A 25,156-nucleotide genomic window follows, 5' to 3' on the forward strand; every position below is an offset into this window, starting at 1 on the left:
CGACTTTTAGCTGGCTGCTTCCAGGCAGGGTCAGGACAATGGCAGCACAGTGCGCAGCTTGGCCACCTGCCAAGAGGAAGGTGGATTGTTTGGCCCTTGCTGGTTGAGAGTGGAAACAAGGCTGGTAATTGTCCTCTGTGTATAGGACTCTCTCTTCAATAAAAAATTATCTATTTTGTAACAGTAAACTCTTGGTTAATGGACATCATTTGTAAAAGCTGTAATGTTCCACATCAAACACCTCACATTTCAAGTCCAAGATGGCAAATGGAACTTTCTGGATTTGACAGTTGTGGCCAGCATTATGTTTTGAGAGGCGAAATATGACCAATAGGGCAGGGTATCATCAGCAGAAAATGTGATTTTTTGATATATTCTACTTAGCCATGGCTATCTTGACTTATCTCTGAAAGCAAATGGCTAAGGTTTGCTTTAGGTCATCGTCATCATGTTGTACCTCAACATTCAAATACCCTTTTTATAAATGTGTATTATTGTGTGGTTCAGGAACAGAACATCTGCCAGCGCTACGACCAGCTAATGGAGGCCTGGGAGAAGAAGGTGGAGCGGATGGAGAACAACCCGCGTCGCAAGGCCAAAGATAGCCGCACCAGAGAGTACTATGAGAGACAGTTCCCCGAGATACGCAAGCAGAGAGAGCAGCAGGAGCGCTTCCAGAGGTAAACTGAGGGAACAGTGAACTGGAATTATACTCTTCTCTTGTTCTTCTTGGCGGCTACGATGTAGCAGATTAATCTAAAGTCTTCCATTGATTGGTTGCGTCCTCCTCCCCTCTTCCCACTGTTTTGACACAACAAAGGTGAAAGCAATACAATCAGTGCCTCATATATAATAAGAAATTGCTATCACCTGTCCAGTTTCTTTCAGGTCAGTGCATAATAATGGAGATGAAACAAGGAGAGAGAGGAGGCCTCTTCACACTATTCAGATGCATCCTAGGTGGTGCGCTGAAGGCAGTCTGCAGTGGGCTTATCAGCTGGCTGTGTCAGGGGACAGAGTCCAGCCAGTGTCTGGCTGTTCCTGGCACACAGGCATGGGTCTTTCTCTGAAATCTCAGAGCAAGGCTGTTAAGAGGCAGGTCAGGGCTGTTTGTTCAGACTGGTAGTACTAGACCAGGCAGAGAGAGAGCGCAAGCAGTGATTAGCCTCGAAAAAGTAATTGAAAATAAGAATTTGTTCTTAACTGACTTGCCTAGTTAAATAAAGGTAAAATAAAAAAATGTATCATAAGGAATAAGGTTTTCAAGTGTCTGTCCTATATCTAGAAGATATTAGACCTCGGATTATATAAAAAAATATTTTATATACAAAAATATTTTTTGGGGGGGCACAACCACTTACATTTTTTTTAACCGGTCCCGGGTTACCTTCGGAAGAGTCACGTGACACTTGTAGGGGTCGTTGAGCAAAACAGAGAATACCATAATGTTCGTGAGAGTCATCTTTCTAGGTAGTGGTCATAATAGTTTATGGGCCAAACTGTTCGGACGCTATCCATGTTTTTGTGAGATGACCGATTTTTGGCATGTCAAATGGCGCTGTAGCTCTGCCACTTTCCACTAGAGATGTGGAAGGCCGACCTAGGCGAATGCGGTGTAGCCCATACAAAAAACATTGCTAGTTTAAACAGACAGATTTTGAAGGTTGCATCAATCAACTCTTAAGGATTAAAGGAGTGGTGAAGGAGGTAAACTTATTCCTGTATGCTTAAACAGCCTTGTTAGCAGACAATGTTCTCCCTGCTTTGTTTGAAGATTTCTCAGAAAACCTGTTTGTTACAGCTTGATTTAGCCTCCTTTTTTATTTTTTTTATTTTTATAAACCTCAAGTGAAGAGGTAATGGAAGGGTCATGGGGGAAGGAGGGGCACACTGATGTGATGGCACCTACCCAGTATTGTTATATGGAGGATGCATATATTACATATTTGGTATTTTTAAAAGGTCATTATGTTTCTTAATATCTGTGTTTGTTCTCCAATTTAGGGTTGGTCAGAGAGGAACTGGAATGTCTGCGACCATTGCCAGAAGCGAGCATGAGATTTCTGAAATCATCGATGGCCTTTCTGAACAGGAGGTGAGCGCTGTCAACTTTGAAACATCTCAGTTAAAGGTCATCGTCCATTACCACTTCCTCTAGTTCTCAAGAATTGTAGGCGTGTCATTGGCTACATCTCGATTGTCCACCCTTCTCTCTGTGCACTTCCTGTCATGGATTTCACAGTGGTTGAAACTCCCTCCAGCCAATGCTTGCATCAATCCTATGCTTTTAAATTAATGACGAAGTATGCAAGTACATACTTAGGAAGAACGGTGTTGAATCTGGATGCAGCCATTCAATCATCATCAGAGTCAAGTTCAAGTTGAAACAAGGTTAACAAAAATTTAAATAGCTTAACCCCTCCTCTCGTCCAATAGAATAACGAGAAGCAGATGAGACAGCTGTCCGTCATCCCACCCATGATGTACGACACCGAGCAGAGGCGAGTCAGGTTCATCAACATGAACGGCCTGACGGATGACCCCATGAAGGTGTACAAGGCTCGGCAGTTCATGAATGTGTGGACCGAACACGAGAAGGAGATCTTCAAAGAAAAGTGAGTACCAGTTCTTTTTTGTTGTCCTTATGTCAGGGATCATCAACTAGATTCAGCTGTGGGACGATTTCTTCTTGAGCAGATGGTCAGGGGGCTGGAACATAATTACAAATTTGTAGACTGCAAATTGATCACAAGAAGCCAAACATACACTATTTGATTTAAACAATTTCAGTCCTTGCTTACATTTGTCTACGATCACATACAGTGGGGAGAACAAGTATTTGATACACTGCCGATTTTGCAGGTTTTCCTACTTACAAAGCATGTAGAGGTCTAATTTTTATCATAGGTACACTTCAACTGTGAGAGACGGAATCTAAAACAAAAATCCAGAAAATCACATTGTATGATTTTTAAGTAATTAATTAGCATTTTATTGCATGACATAAGTATTTGATACATCAGAAAAGCAGAACTTAATATTTTGTACAGAAACCTTTGTTTGCAATTACAGAGATCATACGTTTCCTGTAGTTCTTGACCAGGTTTGCACACACTGCATCCGGGATTTTGGCCCACTCCTCCATACAGACCTTCTCCAGATCCTTCAGGTTTCAGGGCTGTCGCTGGGCAATACGGACTTTCAGCTCCCTCCAAAGATTTTCTATTGGGTTCAGGTCTGGAGACTGGCTAGGCCACTCCAGGACCTTGAGATGCTTCTTACGGAGCCACTCCTTAGTTGCCCTGGCTGTGTGTTTCGGGTCGTTGTCATGCTGGAAGACCCAGCCACGTTCCATCTTCAATGCTCTTACTGAGGGAAGGAGGTTGTTGGTCAAGATCTCACGATACATGGCCCCATCCATCCTCCCCTCAATACGGTGCAGTCGTCCTGTCCCCTTTGCAGAAAAGCATCCCCAAAGAATGATGTTTCCACCTCCATGCTTCACGGTTGGGATGGTGTTCTTGGGGTTGTACTCTTCCTTCTTCTTCCTCCAAACACGGCAAGTGGAGTTTAGACCAAAAAGCTCTATTTTTGTCTCATCAGACCACATGACCTTCTCCCATTCCTCCTCTGGATCATCCAGATGGTTATTGGCAAACTTCAGACGGGCCTGGACATGTGCTGGCTTGAGCAGGGGGACCTTGCGTGCACTGCAGGATTTTAATCCATGACGGCGTAGTGTGTTACTGATGGTTTTCTTTGAGATTGTGGTCCCAGCTCTCTTCCGGTCTTTGACCAGATCCTGCCGTGTAGTTCTCGGCTGATCCCTCACCTTCCTCATGATCATTGATGCCCCACAAGGTGAGATCTTGCATGGAGCCCCAGACCGAGGGTGATTGACCGTCATCTTGAACTTCTTCCATTTTCTAATAAATGCACCAACAGTTGTTGCCTTCTCACCAAGCTGCTTGCCTATTGTCCTGTAGCCCATCCCAGCCTTGTGCAGGTCTACAATTTTATCCCTGATGTCCTTATACAGCTCTCTGGTCTTGGCCATTGTGGAGAGGTTGGAGTCTGTTTGATTGAGTGTGTGGACAGGTGTGTTTTATACAGGTAACGAGTTCAAACAGGTGCAGTTAATACAGGTAATGTGTGGAGAACAGGAGGGATTCTTAAAGAAAAACTAACAGTGCTTTCTGGCTCTGGCCCAACCCATCGGTTTCTGGACCAATCAGACGACCCTGAAGCATTTGGTGAGGTGTCGGGCAGGTAATTCGATCCAGACTTTTCCAGAGAAGAAACTTAAGTCTGTGGGTGTAGTGTAGCCTTTGGCCGGAGTAGCCATGCAACCATCCCTCAGCTGTATACCAAAACAAGTGGCGGGGCTGCCGTTTTATTTTTGAATCCCAAAATGTAGCTTTAACCGTAACTATTTTCCCTTGTTTTTCTCACAGGTTTGTTCAGCACCCCAAAAATTTTGGCCTCATTGCTTCTTATCTAGAGAGAAAGGTGAGCTACAGTGGATTGAATTCATTCTCTGGTGATTTTACTCTGTAGTAAAGCCTATTCTCCACTCTCCCCCATATGTTTATGAAGTTAATCCAACAAACCCAAAAGCACATGGCTTGCATTTGTCTGTTATTTAAATGTTTCATGGGCTCATATGTCCCTCTGTCATCTTTCTCTCTGCAGTGTGTGTCCGATTGTGTCCTGTACTACTACTTGACCAAGAAGAACCAGAACTACAAGACACTGGTGAGACGCAACTACGGCAGACGGCGAGGGAGAAACCACGTGAGTTCTAGAGAGCATCTTCACTAGGGAATGGCTAAATGTATTTATGTGTTAATGAATGGGCTTTGGAAATTACCGAGAGGCTGTCTGGGTGGGATTTAACCAGTAAATAATGCTTGTGTCAGGGACTGGTATGCCAATGCCCCCCCCCCTCGAGTGTCCTGAAATGGAGCAACTAGTTGTACGGAGAGATAACCCTATGGAATGGAACATTTTACTGCATCACTCGCGAACAGAAGAAGCAGCCAAAGGATAGCCTACCACGCAATTAATTGATGACGAGACTTGTGTTTTTCACAATACCTGTACTGGTGGCATTAATAGCTTTCCTTATATTTCTCATGCAAGAAATACGTACTTACCATATGAGTAACATACAGTATGAGAACTGCAAAAGAACAATATGCCCGTAATGTACCTGTAGTTCAATGTGGAGTAGTACTGAAGCATGACATTCCATAATAGCAGTTTGACATTTTAACAGTTGCGTTTCCTTTGCTCAGTCATTTTCTACAATTACTGAACCAGTGGAAGCAATTAAACATTAAAACCACTGTTCTGAACTAATATTAATACCAAATGTTTTAGGGTCCATACACAGATCAGCTACTACGTATTTGTATTTATTATGGATCCCCATTAGCTACTCTTCCTGGGGTCCAGCAAAATTAAGGCAGTTTCTACAGTTTTAAAAACATTACAATACATTCACAGATTTCACAACACACAGTGTGCCCCCAGGCCCCGACTCCACCACTACCACATATCTACAGTACTAAATCCATGTGTATGTATAGTGCTTTTGTTATCGTGTGTGTATGCACCAATGTTTGTGTTTTTTTTCTTTCCTGTTTTTTAAATCTAATTTTACTGCTTGTGTCAGTTACTTGATGTGGAATAGAGTTTCATGTAGTCATGGCTCTATGTAGTACTGTGTGCTTCCTAGTCTGTTCTGGACTTGGGGACTATGAAGAGACCTCTTGTGGAATGTCTTGTGGGGTATGCATGGGTGTCCGAGCTGTGTGCCAGTAGTTTAGACAGACAGCTCGGTGCATTCAACATGTGCATTCAACAATACCTCTCATAAATTAAAGAAGTGATGAAGTCAATCTCTCCACTTTCAGCCAGGAGAGATTGACAGGCATATTATTATTAGCCCTCTGTACATCCAAGGGCCAGTCATCCAAGGGCCAAGTCCTTTTTTGTGGCACCTGACCACACGACTGAACAGTAGTCAAGGTGCGACAAAACTAGGGCCTGTAGAACCTGCCTGGTTGATAGTGTTGTTAAGAAGGCAGGGCATTGCTTTATTATAGACAGCCTTCTCCCCATCTTAGCTACTACTGCGTCAATATGTTTTGACCATGACCGTTTACAATCTAGGGTTACTCCAAACTGTTTACTCATCTCAATTTGCTCATTTTCCACATGATTTATTACAAGATTTAGTTGAGGTTTAGGGTTTAGTGAGTGTTTTGTTCCAAATACTATGATTTTAGTTGTAGGGCTAACTTATTCCTTGCCACCCACTCTGAAACTGACTGCAGCTTTTTGAGTGTTGCAGTCATTTCAGTCGCTGTAGTAGCTGACATGTTTAGTGTTGAGTCATCCGCATACATAGACATTCTGGCTTTATCCAAAGCCAGTGGCGTATCATTAGTAAAAATTGAAAAAAGCAAGGGGCCTTACCAGCTACCCTGGGGAATTTCTGATTCTAACTGGATTATATTTGAGAGGCTTCCATTTAAATAATGTCCTCTGTTCTGTTAGACAATTAACTCTTTATCAACAATATAGCAGTAATATATATATATATATATATTTATTTATTTATATTGAGATGAGTAAACAGTTTGGAGTAACCCTAGATTGTAAACGGTCATATATATATATATATATATATATATATATATATATATATATATATATATATATAGTAAAGCCATAACACACATTTTTCCAGCAGCAGACTATGATCGATAATGTCAAAAGCTGCACCAAAGTCTAACAAGGCAGCCCCCACAATAATTTTATCATCAGTCATTTGTGTAAGTGTCCTTCCCCATAAGCATGCTGAAATTCTGTTTTTTTTACTGTGAAATAGCCATGTATTTGGTCAGACACAATTTTTTTCTAGAAGTTTACTAAGGGTTGGTAACAAGCTGATTAGTCGGCTATTTGAGACAGTAAAGGGGGCTTTGCTCTTCTTGGGTAGCAGAATGACTTGAGCTTCCCTCTAGGCCTCAGGGCACACGCTCTCTAGTAGGCTTAAATTGACTATGTGGCAAATAGGAGTGGCAATATCGTCTGCTATTATCCTCAGTCATTTTCCATCTAGATTGTCAGACCCTGGTGGCTTGTCATTGTTGATAGACAACAATAATTTTTTCGCCTCTTCCACACTGACTTTACGGAATTCAAAAGTGCAATTTTTGTCTTTCATAATTTGGTCTGATATACTTGGATGTGTAGTGTCAATGTTTGTTGCTGGCATGTCATCCCCAAGTTTGCTAATCTTGCCAATGAAAAAGTAATTAAAGAAGTTTGCATTATCAGTGGTCTTTGATGAATAAGCCATCTGATTCAATGAATGAAGGAGCCGAGTTGGCTTTTTTTACACAAAATGTAATTTAAGGTGTCCCAAAGCTTTTTAATATCATGTTTTATATAATTTGTCTTTGTTTCATAGTGTAGTTTTCTTCACTCACATGATTTCTTAATTTGCAGTACGTTTGCCAATTAGTTGGGCTGCCAGACTTAATTGCCATACCTCTCAACCATACAATTTTTCAATTCTTCATCAATCCAAGGGGATTTAACAGTTTTTAGTCGTTTTCTTAATTGGTGTGTGCTTATTAGTAACTGGAATAAGTAGTTTCATAAATGCGTCAAGTGCAGCGTCTGGTTGCTCCTCACTACACACCACAGACCAGCAAATATTCTTTACTTCATCAACATATGAATCACTACAAAACTTGTTGTATGACCTCATATACACTATATTAGGCCAAACCTTTGGAACTTTGGTTTTCCTAGATATGACTATTATAATTGTGATCACTACATCCTATGGATTTGGATACTGCTTTAAAGCAAATATCTGCTGCATTAGTAAAGATGTGATCAATACATGATGATTTAATTCCGGTGCTGTTTATATCTACCCTGGTAGGTTGACTGACAACCTGATCCAGGTTGCAGGCACTGGTTACAGTTTGAAGTTTTTTCCTGAGTGGGCAGCTTGATCATAGCTAGTCAATATTTTAAATCACCTGGAAAATATACTTCTCTGTTGATATCACATACATTATCAAGCATTTCTCACACATTATCCAGATACTGACTGTTAGCACTTGGTGGTCTATAGCAGCTTCCCACAAGAATGGGCTTCAGGTGAGGCAGATGAACCTGTAGCTATATTACTTCAACAGTATTTAACATTAGATTGTCTCTAAGCTTTACAGGAATGTGGTCCTCAATATAGACCGCAACACCGCCTCCATTGGCATTTCGGTCTTTTCGGTAGATGTTATAACCATGTTTTGCTACTACTGAATCATCAAAGGTGTTATCTAAGTGAGTTTCAGAGTCAGAATATCAATGTCATCTGTTACAAGCATGTTATTGACTTCATGAACCTTGTATCTTAGGCTACATATGTTAATATGGGCTATTTTTAGCACTTTTCTGGGTTGCTGGATTGTTTTTCATGCTTTACTGGGAAGCTTATCAGAAGTAGACTTACTCATTTTATTTACATTGACAGTGCAGGGTGAGCTGCATAAAGTGGTCTTCCTACTATTGCACACCGCCTCAGTGCTAACAATGTATCTCTGGTTTATAGGCTCATGATTTCTGCTTACAATAGCTGTGGGATAAACAGATGTATTCAGGGGTACATAGGGGTACATCAATTTAGTTTCTTACATTGTGTTTGCCAATGATCATGTACATTTGATGCAGCATTATGACGACTCATTGTCACAATGGTAGGGATTAGCTGAGCTGGTCTTGGATCATTTACCAGTCATTTCTTTCAACGCAGCCTTGAAATGCGGGGACATAGTCCAGGAGCCAAGATGATTTGGATGGACTCCGTCATTCCTGTAGAGTATCTTCTGTTTCCAGAAGGTGTCAAAGTTATCAATAAAAGTGGCTCCAGCACAGCTACAGTAGTCTTTTAGCCAGATGTGTAATGCCAGCAGTCTGCTGAATCTTTCACCCGCATGTTTCTCATATCGAAATTGACTGAGCACAGAATGCATCCCTGCGCTTCCTACAATGAGAATATCAAACACATTTCAGAGTGTGATGTCAGATGTGTCATATCAGAATCAGTGCTTCATCCAATATCACGTGTGACAGCTGTCGTCAGTCAGTCGCATCACCTAACCAGCCATTAGCATTAGGCCTACATTAGCCTACTCAGCTGCTTCCCTCCGTTCCCTCTTTCTGCGCATCTCCATCAGTTTTAAAATGTTATTTAGCTGTGGCGATCTGGGGTGTGCTGACAGTGAGGCTTCTGTTACATTTGTTTAATTATTGGAGCGGCTCAAGCACGAGAAAGGTGGATACATTGTATATTTGAACTTCGGCTGTAAGAACAAGTGCACATTACGGTCTGACTAGGCTTCACTGTCATCACCGTCTCCGAGTGCCACTGTCATAGAGGGAAAAACAGAGCACAGCGACCACATTGCGGCTTTACATCGCTGAAATCCGCGTGTCTATAGACCAAACAACTCAAAAGTTATGCCCTATATTATCAGAGCTATATCTTCTCCCCTTTCTACCACGAATCGCACGTTTTATATGATTCAATAAATCAGGTCATGGGCCATTTTAAACTACTTGTGGGCCGCTAATATTTTGTTTGATAACAAATTACCTTGTTTAGTAATGTTAGCTAGCTAACTTGGTAACTTGGATGGCAAAAAACTATCAATTTGGATATGAGCAAATCAGCTATAAAATAATAAGTACAATTTTCTGCAAAATAATATTTTTTTTGCCTTTTTTATCATGCTTAAAAAAAACGTACGCAAACATCCAAGTGTAATCACTTAAGGAACTGTATATGGCATATGCAATATAAGCGAAATAAAAAAAGCTAAACAAAACATCCCTTGCATGTAGGGCTGACCCCATTTAGTCAATTGTTAGGACGATAGGCTGCTGGTCATCCCCACGATAGGCTGTGGGGATGGCACACCAGTACCAGTAGTACATTTTACCATTAATTCCCATAAATTTGAATCTACAATGTTTGGTTAGAGTAATTTCTGAAAATGCATTCAATTTACTGTTATTTGTCTTTTACCGTTCTCATTGTCAGTGACGTTGTTTGCGGAGTGCACAACCTCAGCTACACATGTGAGGAACACGTTTTGGTTTATTTCATTTAGGAGTGGTCAATTTTATTCTTTGTCTTTTGTTTGTAGCGCTCCTGTCAATGTTGACAAAGGACACCTAATTATACGTAGAAGACGGCTTAGGCTACTTGGCCTGTGTCCAAATGTAAGCCTATAAATGTGGCCATTTGGGGATCGAGCTCGCCACCACTGTGGAACTTTTCAAAGTAATTTCTCTTTCACCTCAAACAGCAAGTAAACAAAGTTGTTTTTTTTTACATCCATTGAGAGTGACAATTGTTCCTCAACGTAGCCTATTTGAAAACTCTTTCCAGCTCTCTTTCGATAACCACTCAGCGTGAAAGGGGGAAATAAATGACATGCTCTGTTCCGGTGGAAACGTCATACAATAGGCCTACCTAATTTTCTTCTTATCCATTGCGTATAAAGCCTATAGCTATGTCTGTCCGGAGCTCACTGGAGCAGGAAACTCTGAGGGCCCAGCATATTTTATACAATGGTGCAAGTTTTCTAGCATGAGCTTCAGGCCTGACCCAAATTAATATTTGAAACATTGTATCAAGTTCTTTGCAGACAGGTCATGTGTAGCCAATGTGATTTATTGGATATTTGTTTTTATCGGGATATTTTCTACCTGCAGGCTGCAATATTTTTATTTGTTGGCTTTATGTAGGTTATTTTTACATAGTTGGTAGAATGGTAATAGAATGGTAATAGAAGTAACTTTTTAGGTTCATCATTTTCATTTAGATTTGGATAGAATTTTGATTAAACACATGACAATGATTTTGAGATACGAAGACTTTATTATAAATGGAATGAAACTGTTCCATGAAAATGTGCATATGAAAATCATAACTGGCACTCCAAATGAAAAAGGTTGCTGACCCCTGGTGAAGCCTATTAGGAGCGTAAAATCAGAATCTGCAAAGGCCAGCAGCAGCAGGAGGAAGAGGGTTGGGGAAAAACAAATGTGTTCATTTTTTCTGGTTAGGCAATCTGGATCTCAGGCTCCCTCTAGTCATTTGTGTCTAAATTATTTAATCCGTGTACTTAAAGCATCAGACAAGCTCAGTTGCCTACATACGGTTGATTTTATTAAAACATATAGGGTGTGTCTATATAAGAGAAAAATACACATTTACAAATTTTGATTGGTCAAAAGAACAGACCAAGAAAAAAATTGTTTTTGTCGTGGACAGCCCTAAACCAATAGAATCATAGGAAGGAGGTGGATCTGTTTGTGTTTTTGTGTAGCACACGTGCAGAACTTATAGAAAATGGTATCTTGACACTTGACTTGGCATCACATCGTTAGTAAAATGTTGGTATCTTGACAACCCTACTCTGAAAATAAGGCAATTGTTTTGCAGTTTACACAGTATTGATGCGTTTCCGTTTCACCTTTTTGGGCCCTCACCAGATTGCATCCCTGCATTAAATAACAAGAATTACAATTCATACAAATTTCAAACGCACATAAAGCCAGCTAAATGTATATCTAGCTGGCTATGTTAGCTAGTCAGCTTGTTAATTAATGATTTGCTTAAATTAACTTTTAAGACAAATATACATGATTGTTTGTCTCCACATTAACTAACATATTCCTCTTAATTGTAAATGTTTTACATGATTTGTTGTGAAGTTATAATTACTTACATTTGTTTAGGTCCTAGTATTTTTGTCAGCCATTATTCTTGAAGCAACTCTCCAGTGTTGTGTCGCAGAGCTTCATGGGAGTTTTGGGAAACACTTGATAGAAAGTATGCTCCTTAGGGCCTCCCGGGTGGCACAGTGGTTAAGGGCGCTGTACTGCAGCGCCAGCTGTGCCACCAGAGACTCTTGAGTTCGCGCCCAGACTCTGTCGTATGTCATGCAATAAAATGCTAATTAATTACTTAAAAATCATACAATGCGATTTTTCTGGATTTTTGTTTTAGATTCCGTCTCTCACAGTTGAAGTATGGTAACAATTACAGACCTCTACATGCTTTGTAAGTAGGAAACACTGCCAATTTAGCAGGTTATCAAATACTTGTTCTCCCCACTGTATATGTTATTGGCTATGCATCAAAGTAGCCTATTTTGCATTGATAAGCAAATATAATCTCAGCGACTGTTCAAACAGTAAACCAAAAAACCATTGTAGCCTTATTACCCCCCCCCCCCCCCCAATTGTTCAGATGTGATCACATTATTCTAGGCTAAAACAACAAGCTATGTTTTTTTTCTTCTTCTTCATGATGACATAAATAGAATGTCAATTTTTGGCTAATATGGGAGCGAATAAATTGAAGCAGCATATCAAATTAGGATAATGTTGTAGATTACACTGGCAAGTTTAAGAATGTTTGCCAGGGCATATTATTTCATATGAAGATGTGAGAAGCTTAAAGGTTAGCTAGCTTTCAGTGTTTTAGCCAACTTGCTAGCAAGGGAAGACAATTGTCTGTTTTTTTCTTTCACAACAAATGAGAAGTAATTTTGTTTAGGAGTAATGATTCCAGGCTATTGTGAAATGGTGGACCCTGCTGTAGCTAGCCATGTGCTTTTTTTCCCCCTCCATGACCAAAACATGACATTCTATTTTTTTTGCTGATATGGGAATATATTACACAGGCAAGTATAATATTTGCCTGGCATATTTTATTTATTTTTATGAATCTGATTATTTCACATGGAGATGTGAGAAGCTAAAAAGGCTAGCTAGCTTGCTGTACTTTTAGCCAAGCTAAAGCCAGCTAGCCAGGCTGCCAACTACCTACTATTTATTTTTTATTTAACTAGGCAAGTCAGTTAAGAAGAAATTATTATTTACAATGATGGCCTAGGAACAGTGGGTTAACTGCCTTCTTCAGGGGCAGAATGACAGATTTTTACCTTGTTAGCTTGAGGATTCAATCTAGCAACCTTTCGGTTACTGGCCCAACGCTCTAACCACTAGTCTACCTGCCGCCCCTACTTGCAAGGGAAGGCGACTCAAAATGAATAAACACAAATTAAATACTTTGCTTTTGCCCCTTTGTGAATGGGAGTGGGATCGGCAAGGATATAATGTTACCAAAAAGGCGCATGCATGCACATAGATCAACAGAGTGGCGCTTGTAGTGACCTTTAGCCCACAGTGCCTCCTCAGCTCTCCCTCCCTCCCTCTCTCTGTGTATCAGGCTAGCAGTAGAATCACAGAGGCTTGTGAGAAGTGTGAGGTTTGGGAGCTGAGTGAGCGAAGGCTCTTGATGTGTTGTGTGGGTAAATAAGAACCAGGCCCCAGGCATAGAAGCAGAACAGAGTGGAGCTAGGTCTGGGCAGGCTTGCTGAGACTGATTTATGGAAGGGCTGGGGAGCAGCAAACGTTCCCAGGAATCTTTTTAATCTGGTTGCCATAGTCGGGAGGCTCCGTGTTGCTTTCCAGAGCCTGAGGGAAGAGAAAGCGAGATGGAGGTCAAAAAGGAAAGTCAGACTCCCTCTCTGTGAACTCACCCAGTCATCCTCAATTCTAGTCTCCGTCCATCCTAACTGCTAAAATATGTTGATGCGCATCAGTAGGCTCTCTTGTTTAACTTTTTTGGACGGTTTAAGGTAATTTCCTCAATTTGGTTATGGTGAGAAACTTGTCAGAACCTTTATTTCTGCAGAGGGAGTGAGAGTGCAGCAATTGCTTTTACATTGGGTGAGATGCAGACTTCACTTCACTCAATAAGGTTATCTGTGCCTTGGAGCTCTGCTTACCAACGGCTTGCCCGTGCTGTTTTACTTCAGACGTGTTTTATATTGTTTCCCTCTCTCACAAGAACACTGGAGGAGTTTTAATCAAGGAGGTTTATGCACATTTTGTCATTTTTGTTTCGTAATCACCTAGTCAGCCCTGAGACTCTCATGGTGGTGGCAGTGTTATGCTGTGGGGATATTTTTCAGCAGCAGGGACTGGGAGACATGTCAGGATCAAGGCCGAGATGAACGGAGCAAGTGCAGAGATCCCTGATAAAAACCTGCTCAGGACCTCAGACTGGGGCGAAGATTTACCTCCCAACAGGGAAACGACCCTAAGCACACAGCCAAGACAACACAGGAGTGGCTTCGGGACAAGTATCTGACTGTCCTTGATTACCAGCCAGAGCCCGGACTTGAACCCGATCGAACATCTCTGGAGAGACATAATAATAGCTGTGCAGCGACGCTCCCCATCCAACCTGACAGAGCTTGAAAGGATCTGCAGAGAAAAATAGGTGAAACTCCCCAAATACAGGTGTGCCAAGCTTGTAGCGTCATACCCAAGAAGACTCAAGGCTGTAATCGCTGCTGAAGGTGCTTCAATATAGTACTGAGTATAGGGCTCGAATACTTATGTAAAAGTGATATTTAATTTGTTTTTGCTTTGTCATTATGGGGGATTGTGTGTAGATTGAGGGGGGGAAATTATTTAATAAGTTTTAGAATATGGCTGTAACTTGAAAAAGTGAAGGGGTCTGAATACTTTCCAAATGTACTGTAAGTGGTAGTGGTATGCCCTGGGGCTGCTGTTGAAACAGGCAGCCAGCCTGCACTCACTTTAGGGCTGGGTGATATTGACAAAATATATCACAAAAATGTTCCAATTTTTTAACTTATTTTATGTTTTTGAATTAGTTAGATATACAGTGCCTTGCGAAAGTATTCGGCCCCCTTGAACTTTGCGACCTTTTGCCACATTTCAGGCTTCAAACATAAAGATATAAAACTGTATTTTTTTGTGAAGAATCAACAACAAGTGGGACACAATCATGAAGTGGAACGACATTTATTGGATATTTCAAACTTTTTTACCAAATCAAAAACTGAAAAATTGGGCGTGCAAAATTATTCAGCCCCCTTAAGTTAATACTTTGTAGCGCCACCTTTTACTGCGATTACAGCTGTAAGTCGCTTGGGGTATGTCTCTATCAGTTTTGCACATCGAGAGACTGACATTTTTTCCCATTCCTCCTTGCAAAACAGCTCGAGCTCAGTGAGGTTGGATGGAGAGCATTTGTGAACAGCAGTTTTCAGTTCTTTCCACAGATTCTCGATTGGATTCAGGTCTGGACTTTGACTTGGCCATTCTAACACCTGGATATGTTTATTTTTGAACCATTCCATTGTAGATTTTGCTTTATGTTTTGGATCATTGTTTTGTTGGAAGACAAATCTCCGTCCCAGTCTCAGGTCTTTTGCAGACTCCATCAGGTTTTCTTCCAGAATGGTCCTGTATTTGGCTCCATCCATCTTTCCATCAATTTTAACCATCTTCCCTGTCCCTGCTGAAGAAAAGCAGGCCCAAACCATGATGCTGCCACCACCATGTTTGACAGTGGGGATGGTGTGTTTAGGGTGATGAGCTGTGTTGCTTTTAAGCCAAACATAACGTTTTGCATTGTTGCCAAAAAGTTCAATTTTGGTTTCATCTGACCAGAGCACCTTCTTCCACATGTTTGGTGTGTCTCCCAGGTGGCTTGTGGCAAACTTTAAACGACACTTTTTATGGATATCTTTAAGAAATAGCTTTCTTCTTGCCACTCTTCCATAAAGGCCAGATTTGTGCAATATACGACTGATTGTTGTCCTATGGACAGAGTCTCCCACCTCAGCTGTAGATCTCTGCAGTTCATCCAGAGTGATCATGGGCCTCTTGACTGCATCTCTGATCAGTCTTCTCCTTGTATGAGCTGAAAGTTTAGAGGGACGGCCAGGTCTTGGTAGATTTGCAGTGGTCTGATACTCCTTCCATTTCAATATTATCGCTTGCACAGTGCTCCTTGGGATGTTTAAAGCTTGGGAAATCTTTTTGTATCCAAATCCGGCTTTAAACTTCTTCTCAACAGTATCTCGGACCTGCCTGGTGTGTTCCTTGTTCTTCATGATGCTCTCTGCGCTTTTAACGGACCTCTGAGACTATCACAGTGCAGGTGCATTTATACGGAGACTTGATTACACACAGGTGGATTGTATTTATCCTCATTAGTCATTTAGGTCAACATTGGATCATTCAGAGATCCTCACTGAACTTCTGGAGAGAGTTTGCTGCACTGAAAGTAAAGGGGCTGAATAATTTTGCACACCCAATTTTTCAGTTTTTGATTTGTTAAAAAGTTTGAAATATCCAATGAATGTCGTTCCACTTCATGATTGTGTCCCACTTGTTGTTGATTCTTCACACAAAAATACAGTTTTATATCTTTATGTTTGAAGCCTGAAATGTGGCAAAAGGTCGCAAAGTTCAAGGGGGCCGAATACTTTCGCAAGGCACTGTATGCTTTGAGTAATTCATGACCCTAGGATGGCAACACATAAATTATAATTTATTTCAATGGGGCTTTCTCCATTCAATTCAACTATAAAAATGGACATTCTACACGCCGGAGTTGCGTATCACACTAAACAAACCAAACACTGAAATACCATTTATAGAAAGTAAACTGAGAACTCAAACCGGTCCGTGCATCAATACAGGTATATAGTAAAATATGGTATATGCGGTTCCAGCCCCAGGTGAGCAGAGGTCAGACAGGCCCATGGCAGCCTAGGGCAGGGCAAGGGAGGGTAAGGGATTGCACACAGGTTGGCTTTACGCCTAGATAAGAGTTGTGTGCGGGTGAGAGCGGGACTAGTGTGTCTTGTGTCTGAGGACAGTACACCAAGTCCCATCTATTAACTGGCATACGGGATTTGTATTCATTGGTACACATTGTTTATGTTTGCAAGGTTATGGTAATATAAACCAAATGCAGACAAATGTGAATTGTTGTACGCTAAAAGCTGTGTCTGAGTTGATGATCCACTCCATGACTCACCTGTGACTTTTTCTGGGCGACAAACATTTAAACCTGTTCTGAAATCCCCAGCATAGCTTTAACAGCTGATTTCATAATTCATATCATCTCGTGTTGTCTGAGCTCCTCTAATGCCTGTATCCCAGGACGATGGACTGCCTTGGCTTTCCCTCTTGGGCTTTTCTAGCTCATTGGTGCCTTTGGTGCTTCCTCTGGCCCATGTATGTGTAATTCATTCATGTCCCTTGCCCCTCTATCTGCAGAACATACAGTGGGGTCTGGAATTATTGGCTTCCTTGATAAAGATGAGTAAAAAAGACTGCATAAAATAAATAAATAAACTGAGCTTTATTGTATGCACATAAAATATATATATATTACTAATACAATTGCTCAGAGAAAGATGTTCCCTGTTTTCAATACTCCAGCACCCTCCCATTGTGAGGATAAAACATTTTTAGAAAATGGGTAAGTGTTATGAGATTGGAGCACACATTGGGAGGGATCTTAGACCATTCATCTGTACATAATCTTTCCAGATCCTTGATTTCCTTAATCTGTGTTTATAGACTGCCCTCTTCAATGGTGTTCAGAGACTGAGATGGCCAGTTATAAAATGTTGATTTTGTGACCAATTAAACATTTTTGTGGATTTTGATTAGTGCTTGGGGTTATGGCCGCAAGTGGATCTTCCAGCAAGACAAAGTGTCAGCCTCCTGTCAGAGGCAACCAAGTTTTTGGCTAAAATCTCCAGGTACTGGGTAAAGTTCATGATGCTGTTGATCTTAACAGGATCAGTGGAAACAAAATAGCCCCATAACACCAAAAGTACCACCGTATTTACAGTATGGATGAGGTATTTTCTTCATATGCATTTTTTTACCCACCGCTGGTGTGCATGGTCAGACTTCTATTTTTGTGTCATATGACCATACAATATAACTCGGTATTTGTACTAGGCTATTTATTAGTAATTCCAGATCCCACTGTACATGATCCCTGTGGACCCTGTACTTATAGAACATTCTGTCCATGTATGTATTAAGGGTAGAGCACAGAAAGGGCAGCACACCAAGAGGCACCATGTCAGATAATTAATAATCGATTAGTCTAGCAATAGTGCTGCCTGCTGCCTCCAGACCAAATGTTGCACACCCCCTGGAGACCGAGGTTTGATTCACTGGTCCGTCTCATCTTCTCCCTCTAACATACCACTCTCTATGGAAAATATGTACAATGAAATACAGGTGTGATAAGTGGGTATAATTGATAAGAAAGTGTTGGTGTGGTGCAGTATCTTAATAGTACATCATATTTTATCACGATGTAACATCGTGTTCCTCTCACTATTGTTTCTCTTACTGCCTGGTGACCTTCAGTCTTATCTCACTTGGCAGAGTAGCAGGGTATAACTGCAGAGTAGAGGCCCGAGTGGACTTCTCTACTTCTGAACCACTATAGATTAATTCCACCAGTCAAGTCGTAAGAATCATGTGTGTGTTGTACTCATACTTGATGAGAGAATAGACTAGTTTGTGTGTTAAGACACAACATTCCTGCTACTACTACTTGAGCTCATTTAAAGGATTGTCTGGCTTCTGACAATGGCTTTTACATATATTAAACAAAATATAAACTCAACATGTAGCAATTTCAAAAATGTTACTGGGTTACTGTTCATATAAGCGAACCAGTCAATTGAAATAAATTAATTAGGCCCTAATCTATGGATTTCACATGACTAGGCAGTGGTGCAGCCATGGGTGGGCCTTGTTATCAAGTGGATGGGCCTTAGCCCACCCTGGCTGGGGTGCCAGACACAGCCATTCAGAGTGGGGGGGTTTCCCCACAAAAGGGCTTTATTACAGACAGAACTACTCCTCAGTTTCATCAGGTGGCTGGTTTCAGATGATCCTGCAGGTGAAGAAGCCAGATGTGGAGGTCCGGAGCTGGCGTGGTTACACGTTGTGATGCCGGTTGGACATACTGCCAAAACCTCTAAAATGACGTTGGAGGCAGTTTATGGTAGAGAAATGAACATTAAATTATCTGGCAACAGCTCTGGTGGACATTCCTGCAGTCAGCATGACAATTGCACACTCCGTGAACACTTGAGATCTGTGGCATTGTGTTGTGTGACAAAACTGCACCAAAAAGTGGCCTTTTATTGTCCCCAGCACAAGGTGCACCTGTGTAATGATAATGATGTTTAATCATCTTCTTGATATGCCACACCTGTCAGGTGGATGGATTATCTTGGCAAAGGAGAAATGCTCACTAACAGGGATGCAAAACATTTGAGTGAAATAAGCGTTTTGTGTTTATGAAAAAAGTCGGGGATACTTTTTTTTCTGCTCATGAAACATGGCACCAACACTACATGTTTTGTTTATTTTTGTTCATTGTAGTTAGAGGAAGCAACTCTGTTACTATATGTCAGTCTATACAAGCAGAAACAAAAAGGTAGGGCTCTGTTTGCCTCGGAGACAGGAGGACATCCAGTGGGGCAAAAAAGTATTTAGTCAGCCACCAATTGTGCAAGTTCTCCCACTTAAAAAGATGAGGCCTGTAATTTTCATCATAGGTACACTTCAACTATGACAGACAAAATGAGAAAAGAAATCCAGAAAATCACATTGTAGAATTTTTAATGAATTTATTTGCAAATTATGGTGGAAAATAAGTATTTGGTCACCAACAAACAAGCAACATTTCTGGCTCTCACAGACCTGTAACTTCTTCTTTAAGAGGCTCCTCTGTCCTCCACTCGTTACCTGTATTAATGGCACCTGTTTGAACTTGTTGTCAGTATAAAAGACACCTGTCCACAACCTCAGTCACACTCCAAACTCCACTATGGCCAAGACCAAAGAGCTGTCAAAGGACACCAGAAACAAAATTGTAGACCTGCACCAGGCTGGGAAGACTGAATCTGCAAAAGGAAAGCAGCTTGGTTTGAAGAAATCAACTGTGGCTAGCAAATATTAGGAAATGGAAGACATACAAGACCACTGATAATCTCCCTCGATCTGGGGCTCCATGCAAGATCTCACCCTGTGGGGTCAAAATCGTGAGATTTTGAGTGTAAAACTCCTTCCGTCAGCAAGGGCATTGAAGATGAAACGTGGCTGGGTCTTTCAGCATGACAATGATCCCAAACACACTGCCCGGGCAACGAAGGAGTGGTTTCGTTAGAAGTATTTCAAGGTCCTGGAGTGGCCTAGCCAGTCTCCAGATCTGTATATCACAAGTTTGGTTCTGGGGTCACAGGAGGCATGATGTGGCCAGCAGCCCTCCGCATCATCAGTCCAATAATCACAACTATTAGCCTTGTTCAGCCAGAGCACACAGCCACTGACCTTCTCACATGCAAATTTATCAGCCAGTCATCTCTTCTGCTGTAAAGGGTTATGTAACAGTGTGGGAAAAAATGTGTTTGTATACATTATTGAAAGGCTGTCATTATATATAGGAGTTAGTTCTTAACTGACTCGTCATGAAAGTTTGATTTAAGTTAATATTGTCATGTATTACGGTATGCATTTAAAATGCCCATTGTCAGTGAAGTGAAAACGCCACGGCCTTGTCATATGGTGGAAAGCAGCTCAACCTGACCAAGCCGTTGGCTGGAGCTTGTGTAAATTATCTGAACTTCCTCAGAGACTGGGTCGAGTGATTTGCGAGAGGGAGAGAGAGCAATGGAAAAAGAGTGAGTGAGGGAGAGAGGAAAAAAACACTGACAGTCTACTCTGTGGTTTGCTCTGGTTCGCTGTAAGCGAGAGACAACCGATAACCCCCCTCAGTAAAAGCAGAGTGGTATGCCCCAGCGATCTGACAGGCCCAAAAAACTTGATGTGCTGCTGCGAGTGCCAATCAAAGACAAGCGCTCGACGGGGATTACCTTGAGTGACCCCGCATAGATTAAAATGTGCATGTGAGATGGACGATTCTTCAAGCGGTTTAAGCGGCTTGATGACATGCTTTCCTGGAATATGTGGAGCAGTGCCGGGGCCAGGCAGCCCTTCTAAGGAGCTCTGTAATGATGCTGCTATCCTGTCCTGCAGTATCTGTAGTGCTGCTACCGTTACCGCTGCTATGGAGGTACTGCTACCGGGGGTCTGGCCAAACTCACGCCTGCTACACCCATAGGCTGTGGCTTGCTCAGGGGCAAAGGGCTTTTATGACCGACAAATGAATTTGCAGGTATGTGGCGTCTGGCTTTGAAACCAGTACTGTGGTGTGTTGGCTCTGTCTCTCTCCCCCTTGCTTTAACCCTCCCATCTCCTCTATTGTGCTTTTCCCTCTCTCTCTCTCTCTCCCTCTTTCAGTTTCTTGGGACAGCCACAGTTGCTTGCATTTTTTTTAAACTCTCTGCGTATTAACCTTAACACCCATTTAAAGTTTACAATGGGGAACACTGGATTTGAGTACAGTTAGTTTTTTTTCTGTACTCTTGCACAATCACACAGTTGCATAGCTACAGTGCCTGGTTTTTGTTCTTGATGATGTACGCTAGGCTAGTTGCTTGCGTGTATGTGCCCACTATCTACAAATATATAAAAAGGCTACACTCTAACATTTAACTTTTTTAACCACGTGTTCAATTTTGTACGGATTGTGTACTTGTCTGAAAGTTGAAGTCACTTGTCCCCCCTCTCCCTTTTCTCTCCCAGGGTGACTGAAAATGAGTGAAGTACATAGAAGGGGTCGGAAATAATTATCTGCGCTTGCCCATAGACAATGTTATTGCTCATTCGCGGCCGTCCAAAACATGTAAAACAAACATTTTAAATCTGACATTGACAAAATATATTTAGTGGGGCCATATCTTTTCGAATAGTCTATTCCACTCTGGTGGAGCTGGGGAATGAAAGAGATATGTAGTAGCTAAGGCTACTAACTGTGTCTGTGTGCCGAAGCGCGTAGATGGCGCGAGTGACCGTCTTCAAGCCTCGCTGGCTGTGCGTCTTGTGATGGGCTGTAAATCTTCATGGCTGCAGAGCAACTGCTGTCCTCAGAACTGGATAATTATAAACTGATTTGCATTTTCCTCATCCTCCTCTCTTACTGGCCTAGGCTCTATATGCGTTTTAGGTTGAACATTGCTAGAATAATATGGAAATAGGCCTAGGCCAACTACACATTTATGCCACAGCTGTGGAAAGTTATTTTTCTTTTGACTTTTCATTCGATTTTTCCATCTTGGTATTGTTTGCTCACTTTCACAGCTTGTAGCCTAAAATATTTGTAATTTAAAATAAATATTTGATTGAGAATAGCATAGACTTTGATAATTATTCCCATTTAATAGCTGCAACTTTAGGACAAACACTTTATTAGAATAGTTTGGAAAATACTCTACTCATAACCAGTGGTATAAAATACTACTAAAGTAGTTTTTTGGGGTATCTGTACTTTACTTTACTATTTTAACTTTTACTTCACTACATTTCTAAAGAAAATTGTATTTTTTACTCCATTTTCCCTGACACCCAAAAGTACTTGTTACATTTTGAATGCTTCGTAGGACAGGAAAATGGTCTAATTCACACACTTCTTAAGAGAACATCCCTGGTCAACCCTACTGCCTCTGATCTGGCGGACTCACTAAACGGTATCAAATCAAATTTTATTGGTCACATACACATGGTTGGCAGATGTAACCTCTTGCAGCTCCCCCCCTACTTTGTGCAATTTCCGCCTGAGGACATACCCAAATCTAACAGCCTGTAGCTCAGGCACAGAACCAAGGATATGCATATTCTTGGTACCATTTGAAAGAAAACACTCTGAAGTTTGTGTAAATGTGAATTGAATGTAGAAGAATAACACACAATAGATCTGGTTTAGATAAAACAATGAAAATTAACATACGTTTTTTATTTTTGTATCATCATCTTTAAAATGAACAAGATAAAACAAACATTCAGATAGGATGATGGGGACAATTTCAGTGAAAAATATAAGAGGGCAACAGTACTTGTGCAAAGTTTCAGAATGATAATTTCCAAAATGAGTGTGCTACATGACATTTATCATGAAGTCACCCAGGTGTCCCACACAAGTTGCCCAAATGTGGCCAAATTGGTGAAGATATACATTTTGAAACAAATAACTATATACAAAATACCACAATGGTATTCTAACACACACACCCCCTCCCCCAAAAAATTTTTTTTGAAAAATAAATGTAAAAAATAATATATATATAAAAATAATAATTATTGATTAAAAAATATTAAAAAATATGAAAAAAGATATACATTTACAAAATAACATGTAACTATTTACACACTTTCAATATTTGGAAGACCCTCAGTCCTCTATCAAATCAAATATATTTATATAGCCCCAGCCTAAAACCACAAACAGCAAGCAATGCAGGTGTAGAAGCACGGTGGCTAGGAAAAACTCCCTAGAGGGGCAAAAACCTAGGAAGAAACCTAGAGAGGAACCAGGCTATGAATAGTGGCCAGTCCTCTTCTGGCTGTGCCGGGTGGAGATCACAGTGGTTGTAGAGGGTGCAACAGGACAGCACCTCGAGTAAAAATTAACAGTTTAGGGTTCCATAGCCGCAGGCAGAATAGTTGAAACTGGAACAGCGGCAAGGCCAGGTGGACTGGGGACAGCAAGGAGTCATCATGCCAGGTAGTCCTGACGCATTGTCCTAGGGCTCAGGTCCTCCGAGAGAAAGAGAGAATAAGAGAGAGCATACTTAAATTCACACAGGACACCGGATAAGACTCCCATTCGGAGTCAGTGTCACTGTGAAAGAAAATGTTCAGTTAGAATAGTTTCACATAGGAGCCCTGTATCAACAGGTATAATAAACAGATATATATATATAGAGTTGAAGGTTGAATATATTATATTATTATTACCTGCTAGATCTACTGTTTCTTTTATATTATGGCATTTCAGCTAGATCTACTGTCTCTATTATATTATGACAGACCAGCTAGATCTACTGTCTTTATTATATTACAACAGACCAGCTGTATCTACTGTCTCCATTTCACTTTGGCCATTGATGTGGTCCTGCCCTCTGCTCAACAGCCTCAAATAGGCTATTTCATATGGGTTGGGGGGTGGGGCAGCAGACACAAGCATCTCACATTTCATGACATTAAATGTTTATATATTGCTTCTAAAATAAATAAATAAATCACAATATTTTATATTATTAATTTCAAACAAGGGCATTAGCTTGATAAGACCTTACCAGTCCAAAACGATGTCCTCTCCCGTTCAAAAAATATTCTTCCACAATCGCTAAATGAAGCGTCCTACAACAATCTCTGTCTCACCTTCCCAATCAATTTATTCTAAAGTTGTGTGTATATCTAGACTTGACTTAGTCGCCATAATGATTGATATATATAAACAGCTGAATCTGCGCGTTCACCAAACAATGCAATGCGTAATGTGTTTCTCCTTCCGGTATGAAAATGCAATAGCGCATGACTCTTTTTACGCTGGAGCTTACTACATGGGTTGGTCTTGCAACACATAAACATGGCGTATTGCCGTTTAGCTCAGCTCATTGGCTATCTACCCAGCTAGATTTCAAGACGATCAGTGGTCATTGGGTTAAAAGACAGTCAATCAACGAAACAGCGGGCAAATCATTGGTGCACAATGATGTCATTACTTGTTGTCTTCAAATCGGTTTCTTTCAGTCAATACGTCCCGCGAAATGGCCCATCAGGTTTGATTGTGTTACAAACAAACCAGTTGATTGCAGTGAAACCAAACATGACTGGAGAAGTCACGTTCTGTATGGGTGATTTACCTGGAATGTGTCGTCGAAAATGGAATGAGACGGAATTCACTACACAAGCGGTTCACAAAATGCTTCGTGTTAGGCTATAAAAACTGATTTTATCAAACAAAAGATCATTCATTGTGTAACAATGAGCATTGGAATTGCAAACAGATGAAGATCGTCAAAGGTAAACTATTTATTTTATTGCAGTTTGTGATTTTGTTGCGCCTGTGCTGGTTGAAATAGTTGTTTTTTATGGAACTCTATGCTCAGATAATCGCATCGTATTCTTTCGCAGTAAATCCTTTTTTGAATCTGACAACGCAGTTGGATTGACAATATTCTAGGCTTTTGATACAGGTGAGACACTTGTATTTTCATGAATGTTTAATATGACTTTTTATGTAGCGATCACCGTATGTTATGGAATTTCAGCCCAC

At 41.0% G+C, this 25,156-nt stretch overlaps 1 protein-coding gene across 8 annotated transcripts in view; it reads left to right on the forward strand.

Annotated features, from left to right (window-relative positions):
- Nucleotides 1–25,156, forward strand: part of LOC139418248 (nuclear receptor corepressor 1-like) — a 126,704-nt gene that overhangs the window by 40,565 nt on the left and 60,983 nt on the right. For 7 of the 8 annotated variants that reach the window (XM_071167550.1, XM_071167553.1, XM_071167555.1 and 4 more), the window contains exons 10-14: nucleotides 508–680; nucleotides 2,005–2,095; nucleotides 2,437–2,615; nucleotides 4,455–4,509; nucleotides 4,693–4,794. In XM_071167550.1, coding sequence (XP_071023651.1) covers nucleotides 508–680; nucleotides 2,005–2,095; nucleotides 2,437–2,615; nucleotides 4,455–4,509; nucleotides 4,693–4,794 — 600 coding nt within the window. Of the gene's footprint in view, nucleotides 1–507; nucleotides 681–2,004; nucleotides 2,096–2,436; nucleotides 2,616–4,454; nucleotides 4,510–4,692; nucleotides 4,795–20,918; nucleotides 21,155–25,156 lie in introns of those variants that run through there. The other variant, XM_071167558.1, reaches the window with a different exon arrangement.

Source organism: Oncorhynchus clarkii, chromosome 10, assembly GCF_045791955.1.
Source record: "Oncorhynchus clarkii lewisi isolate Uvic-CL-2024 chromosome 10, UVic_Ocla_1.0, whole genome shotgun sequence".
Taxonomy (NCBI): Eukaryota; Metazoa; Chordata; class Actinopteri; order Salmoniformes; family Salmonidae; genus Oncorhynchus; species Oncorhynchus clarkii.